This window comes from Numida meleagris, chromosome 1 (genome assembly GCF_002078875.1).
Source record: "Numida meleagris isolate 19003 breed g44 Domestic line chromosome 1, NumMel1.0, whole genome shotgun sequence".
NCBI lineage: Eukaryota > Metazoa > Chordata > Aves > Galliformes > Numididae > Numida > Numida meleagris.
In genome coordinates, this window is record NC_034409.1 from 136,918,833 (window position 1) to 136,935,937 (window position 17,105).

Here is a 17,105-nt window from a genome sequence, read left to right on the forward strand (position 1 = left end):
AAGGAGTGGTGAGGCACTGGCACAGGCTGCCCAGGGAGGTGGGGGCGTCACTGTCCCTGGAGGTGTTCAAGAACCGTGCAGATGCAGCACTGAGGGACATGGTTAGTAGGCATGGCGGGGGTGGGTTAGTGGTTGGACTTGATGATCTGAGAGGTCTTTTCCAACCTTAATGATTCAATGATTCCACAATTCTAATTATGCCAGAAGCTTTGTTGAGTTATTAACAAGTCTTTCTCAAAATACCTGGAACCATCAGCCAGAAATTAAAACTGTTTTGAGCTTTCAGATGTCTCATGCATATAACCCCACCAGTTTTTCTTGTGTTTTGATTTGCTGTGTAGATTAAGCAGGTGCTGCAGGACCAGCGATGAACACTAGCTGGCATTCCCACTGCCTCTGGTGGGTTTTAATGAAAATAGTACAAGAACACCGCTTTAAAGTGATGTATTTGCGATATAAATAGCACCTTAGAAATTAATCACGCTTGTAAATCAGAGGTTTGCTCCAAAAAGCCCGGTGAGATGAGGGATGCAAAGCGCTTTTAAATGCTGGGAGCAATAAATACGCATGGTAATTCCTAAATCTTTTTAATTGCTGTCAGTTACAAGGGCTGGGGAGACAACCTGAGGGCCAACGGGTGGGTGCACTGCCCGGCACCTCTCCCCTCGGGAGGGCCCCGGGGAAGCAGCCCTGCAAGCAAAGGGGCTGGGATCGCGCGTCAGGGCGGTGGGCGCAGGCCGCAGGCGGCGCGGGGAGCCCCATCCCTTAGCGCGGCCGTTACCCCTCAGCGCGGCCGCCATTGGCTGCCGCCGGGGGGGGAGCATGGCCGCGGGGCGCCGCGGGGAGGCGCGGAGCGGAGCCGGGCTGCCGCGCCCGCGTAGGCCGGCCCCGCGCTGCCCTGCCCGGCCCGGCCCGGCCCCGCCGCGGTGCGGAGCCGGAAGCCGCGCGGATGATCTGGGTGCGGCGCTGGGCTGCGCGCTCAGGGGGCGGCGGGAGCTCCGCGCCGTGGCCAGGTAAGCGGAGAGGCCTCCCGCGGCGGCATGTGCGGGCGGGCCGCGCTCGGCGCGGCGGCAGCGCTGGCCTTGGCCGCAGCTGCGGCCCTCTGGCTGCGGCGTGACGAAGGTACAGACATCTCCGCGGCGGGGCTCTGGCGAGGAGGGGGTGGGACCTGCCCGTGAGGCGGGGGCCGGGGCCTGAGAGAGCCCGGGGGGAGCGGAGCCTTCCGCCGGCGCGTGTCAGGAAAGCGGGCGGAAAGGGCGCGGCCGCCCCACGCAGCGCGGACAACGCCGCCTGTCCGCGGGCTCGCACCTGCCCCGAGGGGCGCCGAGCCCCGGCGAGGGGCTGCCTCGTATCGCGGGGCCCCTCTGGCCGCCGTGCGCCGAGCTGCAGCGCCGTGCGTGCGTGTGCGTGTGTGTGTGTAGGGATCGCACTCCACTGCGGCGGGAGGGAGGGGAGGAGGAGGGGGAGGAAGGAGGGAAGGAGGAGGGCGCTGCCATGAGCCGGGCCTCCGCGTGCCGCCCGCGCCGCCGTCCTGCCGCCCCCGGAGCTGCCCGCGGCGGGGGAGCGGCCGCACGGGGCTGAGCGCCGAGCGGGGCGGCGCGTCCTGCCCGGGGGCGGCGGGTCCTGCCCGCTTCTCCGTGTTCTCGCCGGGGCAGGGCGAGCTGCCGGAGAGGCTTTGTGCGTGACGGGCTCGGTCGGTGGGTGTTTTTTGCCCCCTTTTCTGCAGGTGCTCGCTGGAAAGTTTGGCGGGCGGGCGGCCTGCGCTGGGATGCGGGGCCCGGGGCCCGGCTCCCCGCCGCCTCCCGCCGCACCGTGGCCGGGGCTGCCGTAGGCGCCCCCTGGGAGCGCGGAGCGCGGGTATTAACCTCCCCCCCCGCTCCCTCCCGCCGCCCCCCCGGCACCTCCTCTCTCCGTCCCTCCCTCCTCCTCCTCCTCTCCCGGTGCGCGGCCATTGCAGTGACCCCGGCCGGCCGAGGATGATCACGAACACGCGGGGCTTCTTGTGGTCGGACCTGGAGACGCGGGCGCTGCTGGAGATCTGGGGCGAGGCGGACGTGCAGTCGGCGCTGGACGGCAACTTTCGGAACAGCCATGTGTACCGGGACGTGGCGTGCCGCCTGGCCGAGCTGGGCTTCGAGCGCACCCCGGAGCAGTGCCGCATCCGCATCAAGGGCCTCAAGCGGCAGTACTACCAGGCCCGGGACGGGCTGAAGAAGAACGGGCACGCCCGTAAGATCTGCAAGTACTACGACGAGATGGACCGAATCCTCAGCTGCCGGGGGGGGCCCGACGGAGCCCCCGAGCCGCCGCCCCCGCTGCCCGACGATACGCAGCCCCTCGGAGGGCCGCCCAGCCCGGGCACGCTGCACAACGGCCGCGAGAACGACCTCGAGGCGGACGAGGACGCCGGGCTCGAGTCCCCCCGCGACAACTTCGCCGAGGACTCCGGGGAGTGCTCCTCGTACGGCGAGCGCCCCATCAAGGTGGAGTGCCCCCCCTTCGCCATCCCGGTGCCGCCGGGAGACGGTGAGTAGCGAGCGGCCCCCCTCCCTCAGCTCTACCCGGGCGGCCCCGGCCCTGCACCTTGCGCGTCCTCGGCAGCCTCGGCCCCGCGGGAGGGGAGGGGAGGGAGGCAGCGCCGGGAGGTTCTATTGGTGTTCAGCGGTGGGGAACCGAGGGAATACTGGCGCAGAGCTGAGGACGCTGTCCGTAGCGCTACGCGAGGACGCGGGCGTCCTTTTCGCCCACGGGTTTTCCCGTTCCCTGCAGGTCGTGTGCCGTTTCTGTTAATCGGTGTTCTGGTGGTGATGGAGATCCTACTGAAAAATCTGCTTGTTGTTGCAGATGGGGCAGAAAGAGAGGGGGGAGCTTTTACGTAATGAATTGCTTGAGTTCTTCCATCAGCACTGCTCCAACTTCAGCAGGCACGCAGACATCAGCCTTCACGCAGCGCCTGCCCCTTCCTCCTTGTCCTTTCCCCGCAGCTCCGTGTGCAGGGGGGGCAGCGCTGTTTGTTTGTTTTAAATCTAGATTAACGCTGGGCTTTAATACAAACATGAACCTGTCTTCAGCGGTTGACATCACTGAGGCATCAGCCAATTGGTTGACGTTTAACCAACCTTCTTTTTACACATAAACCCCATCAAAGAGTTGTTTACACTCGTGTGCTTTTGAAATGCAAATCCAGAATGCCAACAGACTGAAACTCAATTTAGATTAATGTAATTACCTGCAATACACAAATGAGCCTATACTATTTAATAGCCTTCGCTTAAACCGTTTTAGAAGATCAAAAAGGCTCCCATTGTTGAAGTTTAGTACTACAACAATTAGAAGATGTCTGCGTGATTTTTGTGCTGCCTTTGTAATATTATAGAAGGCCATGGGTATTTTTGCTTAGGTACTCTGAAATAAGAATGTTTGAAATAATTTGAGTTTGCATTGAAGGAGCAATAACGTTGTGACGCGTTAGGTCCGTGTTTCATGGGGGGATTTTTTTGCTGCTTTCTTCTCAGTCCTTCAGAAAAATAAATCTCTCTCCTCTTGTTTTAGGCTTTAAAGAAATGAGTGCTCCGACAGTTACCCCGCCTCTCAGTCAGCCCAAAAGATCAAAAAAGCGCCATGCAAATTTAACGTTGGATAAAATGATGGAGAAATTCCTGCAGCAGAGCGTGGATACAGAAGAAAAATTCTATAGATACGAAGAGCAGAGGCTCAAAATCGAGGACAAGCGTCGTGAAGCTGAGCATGCTCGAGAGCTACAGATGCTGCAGATGTTGGGACAGATGTTGTCGGGAATTTCTTCTACGGTATCACAAAGATCACAGTCTATACCAACGAGTCCACCTCAGAGAGCAAACCATCGTTCATATGGGGATAACTTTAATTATAATGCTATGACAGCAGCACTTTCTCCACCGATAGGTACTTCCTTCCATAGCATAAATAAAAGCGAGTTTTTTTTAAAGTTCTGTGTGAAAGCCCTGTTAGTAAGTAGCTTTTGAAAATAAAAGGTAGTTGGAATTATTTAATATTGTGGTCAAGGTGTCTGTCTGATGTAAAACGGAATTAAAATGTCATTTGTACCATTGTACTGATTATTTAATATAGGTATATTAGTTACAACAAATTCTCTTGACTGGATTAACACTTCTCAAATTTTATAAGCGTTGGGCACTTCTTTCCACGTTCACATCTCCGTAAAATGAAGTTAAGGAAGTTTTCTATATAAAGGCAGGTGGGAAGGGGAAGTATGTTGTAGCAGAAGTTCTGCTCTTGCTGAAGTTAACAGGCCTGAGTCAGCGTGTGAAGTGAAGGATGTGCATATGTTTTGTCCTGGTTGGGAAAGGAGTGGCATTTTGCCTACACTCAAAAAAAAAAAAAGTCAAATGTTAAAATCCAGCTTCTTGAAAACTAATTTCATTAAGTAAAAATGACCGGTCTCCTCAGTAAATATCGCATTACTGTAGTAGATATGGTACAATATGGAAACATTGGCATTGCTTTTTATTCTCTACCGGTTCATTTATGAATTCTTTGGGGGTCTGAATCTGATTTTACAGAGAAAGACAAAGCACATGGTCTAGAATTAATTGCACAGACCTTTTCTTCTGTACTACTGGCCCACTGCGTGGGCCAGAAGCTGATGATCAATCAGATACTAGCATTTATTACCAGACTTCCTAGAGCTGTGGTTCTGTTTCATTTACGTGGTCTCTTTATGTGGAGGTATGCTGTGTGGGCAGGAGGAAGATGGGTATTTGGCTGGAGCTGAAACCATAGCGAGCCCTGGGTGGTTGTCGCCGGCTGTGCGGAAACAAGTCTCTTTGGTTTCTGAACTTCACGCTGCTGGAAAGAGAAATTGTGGTTTGAAAGGAAAAAAAAAAAAAAAACCTCCCAAACTCATGGCATTGAATAATAATCCCACACATTGGATCCTAAAAAGGTGCACGCTGATTCCTGAGAGGATCTTGGAAGCTTTACTGTTCCGCATGAAATATGCTATGTGTCCCTGTAGATGGGTCGGGGACTGGTTGTTCAGGCCTGGCAGGGGCTTAGGCTAGGTGACCGGCTTGTTTTCTGATTGGATAGTTGGTCTGCAGAAGTCCTCAATGCCTGAAGACTTCTATAGATAAATTACAGCAAATCTATGGATTCTGTGTATGTGTTGTCTATGAAAGGAAATCTAAAATGCTTTAGAAAATCTTTGAGGAAATTGTTGGATGTTCCACACTGGTGTGACAGTACCTACAAGGATTTACCACTGCTTTTAAAATGTTTTTTTGCCAGAAGTTGGAAGAGTTTTGTTATCTGTAAAGGCTTGACACTACGGCTTAGTTTCTTTTGCTGGATTTCCTTATGCAGGTGTACAGTTGTATTGCACTGTGCAAAAATGCATTGCATGTATCCCACTGTATTAAGAGAAACTTGAGTTTTGAATCTTTTAAATGGTGAGGGTGTAACAAAGCATTTGCAATGAAGTGCTAAATATGACGCTTCAGGCAACACATCTTTTAAGGAATTAGGATTTCAGTTGTTTGTAGCTAAATGTTCCTCAGTGTTTACGTAGGTAAGCAGGAGTCTATTGAGAATTCCTTTCTGCGCAATTCTGTTTTCTTTCTGTTCATTACATAGTTGCTTATATTTACAATAAAGAGCAGCAAAGAAACAGAGGACTTTCTGAAATCCTCCCGAGGTGGAAGATAGGTGTGTTTCTCATGTGGTTGAAAGCCAGTTTATGTACGAAGTGTGATTCAAAGAAAATAATCTGCCCTATTTCCAGAGATGAGTGTTTTGTTTTACTCTGGGTTGCTGCAATGCTATTTTGGCCATAGTCCAAAACAGGGTGGATTTAAAAAAAAAAAAATTATCTCAATAGGAGTGGAATGCCTGTATTATAGAAGGATTTTAAAAGCAAAAGATCAGCCAGGAGTAGTTATCATTAAGGAACACTAAAGCGTTCTGTTACTGAAGATTAGCATGTCTGGTTTAGGTTTAGATTCTCCGGAGGATGGAGAAAAAGATGCTTTCTGCTGATAGTGCACAGATGCAGTTTTTCCTGCTTAGTACGTTTTTCTTTCATTTTCTGGCACAGTTTTGGGGCTGGGCTTACTAAATTTTGTACAGCTGGAAGCTAGGACTGTTGTGCGAGTTATTTTTTATGTAATTATCTGTTAATATTTCGCAGTTCCTTGAAAGCTTCTAAGAAGTTTTGTGAGAAAAGAAATGTGGCTGAAGTGTAGAAGTGGGCTTCAAAGAAACGGCTCTTCTGAACAGACTTTGTACAGATATGAGGAGTTGTGTTGAAGTACAAGAATTTATTCTTTTATTTTATAGCTGACATATTGTTGATACAAGTACTGATCTTTGAATTTGCATTGCCTTAGGTAAACTGTTTAATACTCTTTAGTTATAATTGTTGAATATGTTTTTCTTCTACATTTCCATAGTCTTTTGAGACAGCAATTTGAATACATAGCCTTCTGAGTGTATAGTTGGTTTAATATGTAGTTTCAAATGTAACTTCGCATCAGAGGTCGGTAGTTGCATTCTAGCTAAAAATTGTTTGTGGTTTTTGTAATGCTTGCAGCTAGTGCAATGGATTAGAGTTTTGCAGAAAGACTTCCATTATGCTTCATATCCACCTGCCAAAATAAAGCAGTGAGATAGGCCCCGAGTCTGCTAAGAGGTGGAATTCTATAGGGGAAATGGAAAAAAAAAAAAAAAAGGTAGGGTATCAATATGGAATGTGGGTTTGGCTGTTGTGTACTTGTTTCCTGTCCGGATATGTTTAGTGCTCACTGAGTGTACCTATTTCAGTTGAGCTGAATTATGGAAGCGATTTGAGGCTGAACTAAGAAGATAGCCTTATGAACGTTTTGCAACTTGAGCTATTCTGGGGGGTTGTTTCTTTCTGTACTTGAGCCCTGAGACTGTGAGCAGTGGGAATACTCACCGCATCAGACTTGAAATGTATGTAAAAAATGATCGCCTTCCCTAGTTACTCGGTGTTTTAAAGGCCTTTAGGTGGTAAAGCTTTGGGTTTTTCCAAGGATGTCAGTTTGCATATCTTTGTGTGACTTTGTTACTGTTTGAGTACTTAAATGCTGATGTTTAAGAAAGAACATTTTTTTAAAGTAATACTTCTTTTTTCAGTTATAGAGAGATCTTTTTCACTGCACCGAAATCACACTCTAAAGGATATGGAGAATATTTTTCAACTGGTACGCAACGTTATCCCTCCTCTAACTGGGAAAAGGCATAAAGGTCAAGATGGACGTATAGGCATTGTTGGAGGATGTCGAGAGTAAGTTAATCAGAAATTTGAGTGTTGTTTCCAAGAGGTTGCAGATGTCATTACTACTTGTAGAAGCCATTTAAGCTTGTCTTATATTTAAAACATGAGTATTTTTCAGAGAGCTTTACTGGTCCATCATCACAGTCTTTCTTATGAATGGTCACGTTGCTGTAAGGTCTTGACACAAACTTTTAGTTGTGAATGTGACTGAAACGTAGAGTGCAGTTTGCGTCTGTGTCTACCCTCTCAGTCTTTTTTGACCACGGTAACACTCTACGTTCAGTATTAATATATTTTCCCATCCCATGGTTAGGTTATAGAAGTAAGAGAACTAGAATAAGACAGTTGGTCTTCGTTGTATTTTGGTATCTTGGGAACTAGATCTCTTAAGTCAGGAATAGAAGGTTGTCGAGATCGTCTTACTGTACGCTTTTTATTTTGATGAATTGTGTTGTTTACTAGATTGTATTCATATCCTGATTTAGGTTCTTGAGCAATAGAAATAGCATGCTTCAGAAAAAATAAAAAAGAAATACTATATAGATCAGTTATATTGATCTGGAACTAAAACATCTGTTTCTTGGCCACTTTCAGTAATGTAAACAATACTTTGAAGAAGCTACTACACCTTCCTGTTTTTAATTTTCCCCTTTCAAAATAGAGGTGGCATCTTTCTCCTATAAAAGAGATCTGCCATTCTAGAAAGAGCAAAAATGTGCTGTATTGGTTAGCCTGGAATTAGTGTTTCTTTTGGTCTACTAGGCTTACCTCTTGGCCCAAGCAGGCATCTCTGAGGGTTATTCTGCCTGTATCTTGCTCTTCAGTCTTCATAAAGAGAATTCAGGGCAACTGGAATCCCAATTTAGGCAATTTGGTTATGCATCTAAAACCAAATGGGAGTGATCTAGGTCATGGATCTGAGACTTGGCTTGAGAACAATGCTCGATTATTGTTTTCTTTTATTTGTCTGTTTTCAAACTTTTGAAGTTGATTGTCTGAGAAGAGTTTGCTTTTTTACGTCATGATCTTCGTAAATTTCTGTGAAGAGATCAGGTGACTAAGGGGAGATCCCGGCTCCTTTGAAATTGAAGTGAAGTTTGAGATTGGGTTCAGTGTAGCAGGATTTTTATCTGTCTTTGACAGCAAACTTAAGGGAAAGCTTTTTAATTTGCCTTTGAATTTGAGTCTTCTGTAAGGCAGACTGATTTCCAGATTGTCTAACCTCATGAATGTGTTTCCTAATCAAAATTGTTTTTCATTTCATTCTAGATACACAGGAGCACCATATTTTGCTGCAATTACAGCTCTCAAAGTGGTACGTGTTCTTCTATACCAATCCAAAATGAACTTTTCATCATTTATGTTGGCTGAGTGCCATTTTTTAAAAGCATTCCGGTCTGTGCTGTTCTTGAAATTGGAGTTCTAAAAGGTCTTCTATTTAACAAAGAAAATGGTTAGTTTTGGATTTGTGGAAGTACTTTGTATGGATGTGTCACTTGCTGTTTCCTCTAAATATTTTCTCTATATAAGGTGTAGGAAGAGATATGCCAGAAAATGGAAGGTTTTAGAGAGAAAATTGTTTTATCAGAGGCTTGGGTAGTAAATCTGAAAACTTGCTTAAGTAGCTTCTCAAATAACTTTAGGTTAGTGTTTAAAGTTGCATTCTCAGTGTTGCAGTCAGAATTCTTGGTAAGTGTTGAATGAAGTGACTTTCTTTTGAAACGTACAGCTTTAGGCTAGTGAAATTCTAAAGTGCTATTAGTCTAACCATTGTTGGTTGAATTCAGTGTATCTTTTTAATAGCACACTTTATTTACATTGTAATCTTTAGCAGAAGTATTTTCCAGTTTTTTTTTTCCTGGAAGTGTGAACTTCCTTATTTTAGTGACATATTAAAGGCTAAAAACAAACTTACTGCACACTACGTAAATACAGTGGTGATTATTCAAATGTATACAAATCATGCTTACATAATACATATGTTGTTCAGAACTCTGTGGTCAGTAGTTTCCATTCATTGTGCTTCTTTCATAGGTTTGTTTGAATAAGTGGCAATTCAGTACTTATTCAGTATTTTCTCCCCCCACAACCTACCCCTCCCCAAACACGCAGTCCCTCGAGGATTTAAAACTGAAATTATATCATTTAATAATCTTCCATAAAATATTAAAAACTACTCAGCCTTCTATTCGCTATGTGTAAATACAGAAGTACATTATGGGAGTCTCCTATTTAAGTTACTTGGTCTCAGCTCATTACAACTTCACAAAAGGAATCATAGGAGCAAATTTATGAATTGCTTAGTAGCTTGAAACGTTAAATGTGTAAGTAGTAAAGCAGAGGGGTGCTTTATTAACCTTGGGAAATTTCAACATGGAAGACAGCAGATCAGGTTTCCTACATATTACGTATTTTTAAAGTGTATTTGTGATTTTTTGAGTTGATAGTAGAAGCTTAAGACTAAACCCGTCGGCTTCGTTTAGCTGAAGGGAAGTTGTTGAAATTGTGCCAGACTTTATCTGATATTCATTTGGCCCACTGAGTAAAAATGGTAGGGCTGGAATGGTTCTCAGAGATTGCCACAGCTGTATTTTGCAAGTGTAGTACCTTGCTATTTTCCTTTCTTAGTGTAGCTTGTCTCTTGTTCAGCTGTGTTCTCTTGCCTTTATTTCTTATTGTGTGTGTGATGTTTTAATCTTTACCAATCTGCAAATGAGAACCATTGCTCAGGTGAGTAAAGGTTCAAAATCTGTGTTTTCAGTAGTCCTACTGGTGAGAAACAGAAGAAAATCTTTTGGAAGTTAGATAAAAATAAATGTTTAAGTTCTCTCTAAAATGCTGCATGTTATGCTAAGTCAAAATAGAAAAAAATGAGATAAGTTTACTTTAACTACTGAGAAATAGGAAAAGAGGTGAATTATTTGCTGAATAAGCTTTGGAATTGTGAAGTTGTTGCTGTATAACTGATAATTATTTTTGCAATTTTTCTTTTCAGGGTGCGGATTTATCCCATGTGTTTTGTACCAAAGATGCAGCAACAGTAATCAAATCATATAGTCCCGAGCTGATCGTTCATCCAGTTCTGTGAGTGACTTACCTTTTGTTTAAATGCGTGAGTCAGGAATACTGGTTTGAATGTTTCAGTCTGACACTTGATTAGTTTACACTTGCTCTCGCGTTTCTTCATAAGCGTCTTGCATTATTAGATACACAGCTGCTGCTGGGAATAGAAGGCAAAGATTTATTAACAGGAAGGTGAAGTTTAATAACCAACTGTCTTAATAGGGAAGATCCGTTTGTGCTCCCCCTGAATTTGAGTTCTGAAATATGTCACCGATGGTGAACTTGAAGTGGATAAATTGTTTCAGTGAGGTGTTACAGTGGTTACAGTAACATGGTGTTCTGTTTGATACCATATGACACAAAAGTGAAAGAAAATCTTAATGGGAGACTTAGCTGCTAACTTTAGTTGCCTTGGTGAGTGCTACTTGGAACACAGCATATGGCTGTCTTCTATGGGAAGGGTTGACCTTTCCTTGAGGGAAGCATTTTTAGGGTTCTTGGTATCTGTTCTTGATAGCTGTGGTAATGGAAAAGTTTGATACAAAGAAGAGAAGCAGCATAATCAGAAGTCAATAGAGGTGACTATGAACACTATAAATTTATGAACAGTAAAATTTCTGTTCATGGGGAACCAAATTGTGCCTAGTAGGCACAAATGGAGATTTTTTTAATATGTAGGTTGTCTGTGTCATCTGTGGAATTCAGATTTCAATGAAAAATTTAATCCTTCTATTTGCAAAGAGAACTTCTGAGTTTAAACTTTAGCTTTGCTATGAATTCCTATAGATGTACAAAGTATGATGAATCTAGCAGTTTTCATACCCGTACTGTGTTAAGACTGAAAATCAATGATAATGTCTATGACTTTTATTACAACTCTGATTAATTTCACCCAGGCAGCTGGCTAATTGTGTGAATCTGTGGTTCTGTAAACATTGCTTATATGGTATTAACAATGAAAAACAATGCAAATATCAGAATGCTCAGTTTATTTATTAAAACACTTCTTTTTTTTGATCTCTGAAAACAGTCTTCTTCAGTTAGAAAGGAAAAAATCTTGACTGACTGTACTGAGCCCAGGCTTTAGCCAAATTTACACAAACAGCCTATTTTTCCTGCAAAATACTTTGTCTTTGATGTCACATTTTTATATGATCTTTTCTGTGTAGTGAAGCAGTTTGAGTCCTGCTAGCACTGCTGGCCGCTCTTGATTCAGAGCCTAATCTCTTACACAGTCTTTGTACTTTCTCCTGAGCCACGCTTCATGCATGGGAGAAACTCTGGGTGAAAACCACTGAGCGATGTCATTGTTTTCTTTTGTGTCCTTCCCTAAAACTTTGCTTTGTTATAATTTCTCTGTGACCCTTCAGAGTAACTAGGTAGCTGTTGTACCACTCTCTTATTATGCTAATCATAATTATGGCCCTGTGTACTTCTCAATTCACTGTTTGAACAGCTTGGCATTTTGCCAGGGTTCAACTGCCATTTTGTACAGCCAGAAGTCTGACATTTTATCATCTCCTCGGCGACTCGGCTGCTGCTACCTTTCTGTACAGCCTTCACCTCAAGGGGGATCACCTTAAGGAAGGAACATCTTTTCGCTGCTGCCCTCTGAATGTAGAGGCTCTTCTGGCTCATTAGAGCTGCTGCAGCTGATCTTTGGTGGCAGGACTAGCAGAGGTGTGTGAGAGCTAGATGTTCTGCTAGCCTGTTTCAGGTCCTTGGCAAATGCCTGTCGCTTCAAGGGTGTCAAGAACATTATGTGTGAAGGATTGAGTAGGATTGCAGAAGGAGAGTTTTGAAAACGACCATCCCTCTTGCAGAATTACCAGGGTAATTCCCTGTGGCCACAGCTGCAGATCGTTCCGGGATTCATTTGTAGTGTAATGTCTTATGCTAGAGACACCCCATGATGCAAGTTTCTCTTGTGATTTATCTTGTGACTTCATTCTGTGTTCCTCTGTGTGAAGGTAAAAGAGCCAGGACTGCACATTGCAGCCTGGGATTTGGGAAGATAACAGCTTTAACACCTGGCTCTGTGTGTCCTCACCGCCTGAGTTGAATAATGTTAACTGTATTTCTAGGAACAACTAATGGTCATTATTATCTATAGCAATTTTTCCTTCTCATTCAGGGATTCTATCAGTGACATCATTGATGATTTGGTACTAATAAAAGTAGTAATAAAAATTTAACCAGCTATCCAGCTCAATATTTTTTGCTGACTGACTTTTTGCTTACCTGTGGAGAACTAAAAATTACAGAAGTCAGGGTGCTTTGGAGAGTGGACTGCACTATGTCTTAGTCATATCTACCTTGCTCTTCTTACCACCACCTGTGTTTTGTGCTACATTTTTTTGTGTGGTTTTTTTTTCTGTTATCACGTTCCTACTGTGAACTTTACACGAATAGAGACAAGATAATACTGAAATGTGAAAGCCAAGTTTTACTGCAGGCATGTCAGTCCCTTGCCTTAGGTCAGGTTGAGGAGTCTTCTTCGATATCTGCCTTGAGTTACCTTATCCTGTCTTCATAGGCCAGTGATCACAGAGTTGAATGAGCTTTATGAACCCAGTTGGCTATATTTTAAAAGAAGACAAAACAAATCTGTTCTGTCAGATTGCCTCTTAGGAAGACTTCTTCATAATTGTACAGAATTTTTCTTTGGCCCTTTCTCATTCAAAATGTGGAGAGGAGATTCAAAAACATTGTTCCTTTGTGGAAGGAGGATCATAGCTTTTGGTGTTGTTAGTTAAGAATAGCTATTAAACACTGTGGGACTGACCTCTCTTTTGAATAATCTGCTGGAAGGGGTGAAAGAATTTTTAGTCACTGAGGCAAGTCAGGGAGAAAGCACAGGTTGCTGTGATTACCAAAAAGACACCTCCTGAATGTCATGGTTGCTGGATCCTTATATACCTGCAGTGATAAAAACATGGATAGACTGTGTGATCTTTATCTGAAATCACATTTAGACAGCAGCCTGGCTAGGAATCACATGAGAAAGTTGTGGGTTTTTTTTTTTTTTCAAAGTTCTTAAGGTGAGATAAAGGTCAGTTTGCATGCGTGCTGACTCAGAGGAGTATACTTAAGCTGTTTCTAATCATGTCATGCAGCACTGTGGGCAAAACTTGTTTACGGACCTGATTTCTATGTCCAGTGTTCTTGGGAAGAAAAGCTGCTGCTTCTTTGCTTTGTGCTGCCAAGCGAACAGAAGGAAGGAGATGCATTCACCTCATACTATGTCTCTTTCTTCCCCATTGTTGCAAAGGTCCTTATCCCAGGTGAAAACTTAGAGATGTTTTGTCACCTCAAAATAGAGATGGAGTAAAAGATTTTTGGTGTCACTGTGGCAAGTGGCTCTGTTCTTGCTGCTTTTTGGTACGTAAGAAAGAGAAGCATACAAGTGTAGACACACTGTATTCTAGCTAGGTCCTGGCCACATTTCATCCTTCTGAACACTTGCCATACTGCTGTGATTTGACATCAGCATTAGATTTCTTTGGCATTTAATCTTTCTTGAGTTAGAGTGAAGAAAGGCATGCCTGGTATTTTCTTTATTTATATTATTGGGAGCTTTTAAGGTCTCTTCTTTTTTTCTAGCTGACAGTCACCAAAACACCTTTTGACTGAGATTTGTTCCCTAATGTGTCCACAGCTGATTTGCAGTACTCTGGCCTTCTAGGTATTGGTTCAACTATAATCTGTACCTTAAGATTTGAATGTAAACTAAAGAGCGATATCAAAGTGATAAAAACTTGTCACTTCACCAGTCGACATAAAAAAAAAAAAAAAAGTGTGTATTTGTTTTTCTAGGGACAATGCTGTTTCATTTTGAGGAAGGTTACCTTGTCAACCCAGCTTCATTTTGTGACTTAAAAAATAACAGATTTGGTTTGATTGCAGTCATTCCATTTGGAAGAGATTTTGACAGATTCTGCTTACAAAGTCAGTTACAGGAAGTATTAGTAGGTCAGGACTGCCTCCGTGAAGTCTAAAATATGAAAACAGCTGAGTCGAGACATTTGGTTGTTATTATACTTCTGGGGGGGATTTCTGTAACACACATTGGTAATGTGATCTAGATCAGAACGTACTTTAACTACTTTGAAGATTAGGATACATCTAAAAGAAGACTGTAAAATAATTGTGATATCTTTACAAGGCTGGAGGGGCTGCCCTTGAGTGGTGTTGCCATGTCTGTGTGAGAAATATCAGAAAGCAGATTTAAGTGATAGCTTCTTCTCCTCTGGGGCTCTTTCTCACAGGATACAAGATGCTCTGAGCTGAGTAAGAGGAGTGACCCCAGTTGTGTAGTGTGTTGAGGCTCATAAAAAAGGAGGCTGTTGGTTGGGTCAGTTGCCTGTATAGTGCAGCATCAGTATACGTGCCCAGTGCCCAGCGAAACGGAAGATCTCTTGCCTATATGAGTCTTTGGTGTCTGAGTAGCAGCTGTGGAATATGTTTGGTGTTTTATCAATAAGACTGATGTGATATGGTAACTAAGGCATTTTTTTCCAAATATATACATTGATAGGTCATTCGCACTCTCACCACCTTGATGGTGGAACACGGAGCAAGGCTGTGGAATCTGCAGATTGAGAGCAGTCTTTTGCCATGAATGTGGGACACCACTGCTCCTCCTGCCTCCTGGATTGCCGTCCTTGCTGCTGTGTTGTTAACAGTCAAATGAAACCTATCATATATACATTTTGGTGTCCAAGTTAGTTTATCCAATGACTTAAGAGGAATAATTAATTTTAATATGATTCAATCCCTCCCTCATTAAAAGGGATTTTCTTTTCCATTTTCCTCCCTGTCATTTAGTCAGAATGTAGCAAGAAAATAACTACTATCTATGCAGCATTTGCAGATTAAACACTATGTAAGTATCTTTGAACAGCATGGTAGGTGAAAATGACAGTTTTGTCTTCTAAATTTCCTTTTTGGCACTTTAATGTATTTAAGTCACTAAATATCTCTTTCTGGTCTCAAATGCATCCAGCCAACTTCACAATGCTGTCATCATTGAGATTCACTCTACCTGACTCAGGTGCTTGGTGGGAAGGCGATGAGTTGACCATGGGGTCGATGAGGTTTTCTGGAATAAGCTATTATTTCTAGTTCTGCTCAAGGAACCAAGAGATGCTACCTGTAAAGTTTGGACTTCTGGAAGCTTGTAGTAAATTTACAAAAATAATGATTTAAGCATTGACAAATGCACCTACTGTATGAATATATAATTAATTTTATGCTCATGCATTTTTTTGCTCTCTTTGATTTTGCCTTGTAATTCCTTTGACCAAACCCTTGTGGAATAATCTCTGTCCCTATCTTATTTGCCCGTTTTCCAATAATGACCTCACCTCACCCGAAGTTCACCACAATAGTTAATAATTAGCTTTCTGAGAGAACTACCTACATTCTAGAGCTACACATTATGTCCTGTCTTTCACTCTTTTGATGTGTTGTATAACATGATGGAATCTAAATGTCAGCAGGTCTAGCGTTTGATTCACATTAATATAATTACCTGCAGTGCTTGGACAAACAAAACCAAAACTCTTTCATCCTCAGATCAGAGACTTTTTCTCATCTTTGAAGATAAGATTCTAGGTTGGCTTTTGAAACTGCCCACTTAAAATGTCTTTGAGTTTACCTAACTGACTTTTGCAGTGGTGCATTTTAATGCGTTTGTAGTTGACCTCAATCATTATATGTGTGCACTGAGAATGAGAAGATTTTTAAAAATGTGTTCTCCAGTTAGGTGCTTTATTGATCAGTTTGCAGAAGTTTTGCTTGTATCCCTTGACCTTCTCTAGTAGGAGATCCTACTGATGGTGTTTTTATGAAGTCCAAACCAGATCTCTGATTTACGAGGTGGTTCCACCTGCCTGAAACAAAAGTGAAGAGCTGCAGTCCTGCCACCTCCCATCTGTGCTGTCATTCCTAGTTACCTACTATTTCCATAGCTCCCAGTTACACCTGTGCTGAATTTGCTTCACAGTTTCTTGTTTCCGTGTAAAATTTGACAAGGCTGCAGCTTTTCATGTTGTTCCTTTTCCCACTTCTAGAAAGCAATGACAGTATCTGTCATTCTTGTTGGATAGGAAAAGCGGTTGTGTTTAGAGCTTTCTGTGATAATTTAAAGCTATTGCCTTGATGGCTTTTGATCATTTGGTGAAAGCTGCTCTTTGAGTAAAATATGGCATACAGCAGAATTTTGTTTTCTTTGGCAGCTGGAGAGGGGAGTTACGTTTCAGGCCCAAGCTGTCAAGTGTTCAGCTCTGGACAGTGATCTACAAAACTGTCTTATATCAGTTTTTATCGTGTGATAGTGAAATATAGAACAGTCCTGAAGGGGAAAAAGCTTGGCTTAAAGCTTTTATTTTGCTTAGTAGAGTTCAAAACTAAAAGGTATGGAAGGCTGTGTGGCTGTGCATCCAGATAAGAGGTAACACTGAGACTATGCATTACCGAATCCAGCAATTACTGTCATAAGCACCATAACTAAACCAGTACTGTTCTCCTACGTAAAAATAACTTGTGTGGAAAGCCAAGAGGATTTTTTTTAGCATGTACTGATCTTGGTTTGACAGAAGTTATCTGAAGTTACAAATAATTCGCAAAGAAAATTTGTCCTCACTTTTTCAGAAACTAGGTATTATTTAATTTGAAGAGAAACTATTGTCTTTCCAGAGTTTTCCATGAAAATTACATTCTAAAAGACAGATAAATGAGTGAA

General features: G+C 43.2%; 1 protein-coding gene across 8 annotated transcripts in view; it reads left to right on the plus strand.

The window, feature by feature from the left end:
• NAXD (NAD(P)HX dehydratase) overlaps nt 808–17,105 on the plus strand; it is a 52,081-nt gene continuing 35,783 nt past the window's right edge. The window contains exons 1-6 of one of the 8 annotated variants that reach the window (XM_021415262.1): nt 808–1,013; nt 1,958–2,526; nt 3,553–3,924; nt 7,156–7,306; nt 8,567–8,612; nt 10,293–10,381. In XM_021415262.1, coding sequence (XP_021270937.1) covers nt 823–1,013; nt 1,958–2,526; nt 3,553–3,924; nt 7,156–7,306; nt 8,567–8,612; nt 10,293–10,381 — 1,418 coding nt within the window. In that variant the 5' untranslated portion in view covers nt 808–822. Of the gene's footprint in view, nt 1,123–1,957; nt 2,527–2,695; nt 3,473–3,552; nt 3,925–5,925; nt 6,066–7,155; nt 7,307–8,566; nt 8,613–8,731; nt 8,751–9,874; nt 10,028–10,292; nt 10,382–17,105 lie in introns of those variants that run through there. The other 7 variants (XM_021415270.1, XM_021415280.1, XM_021415296.1 and 4 more) reach the window with 7 other exon arrangements.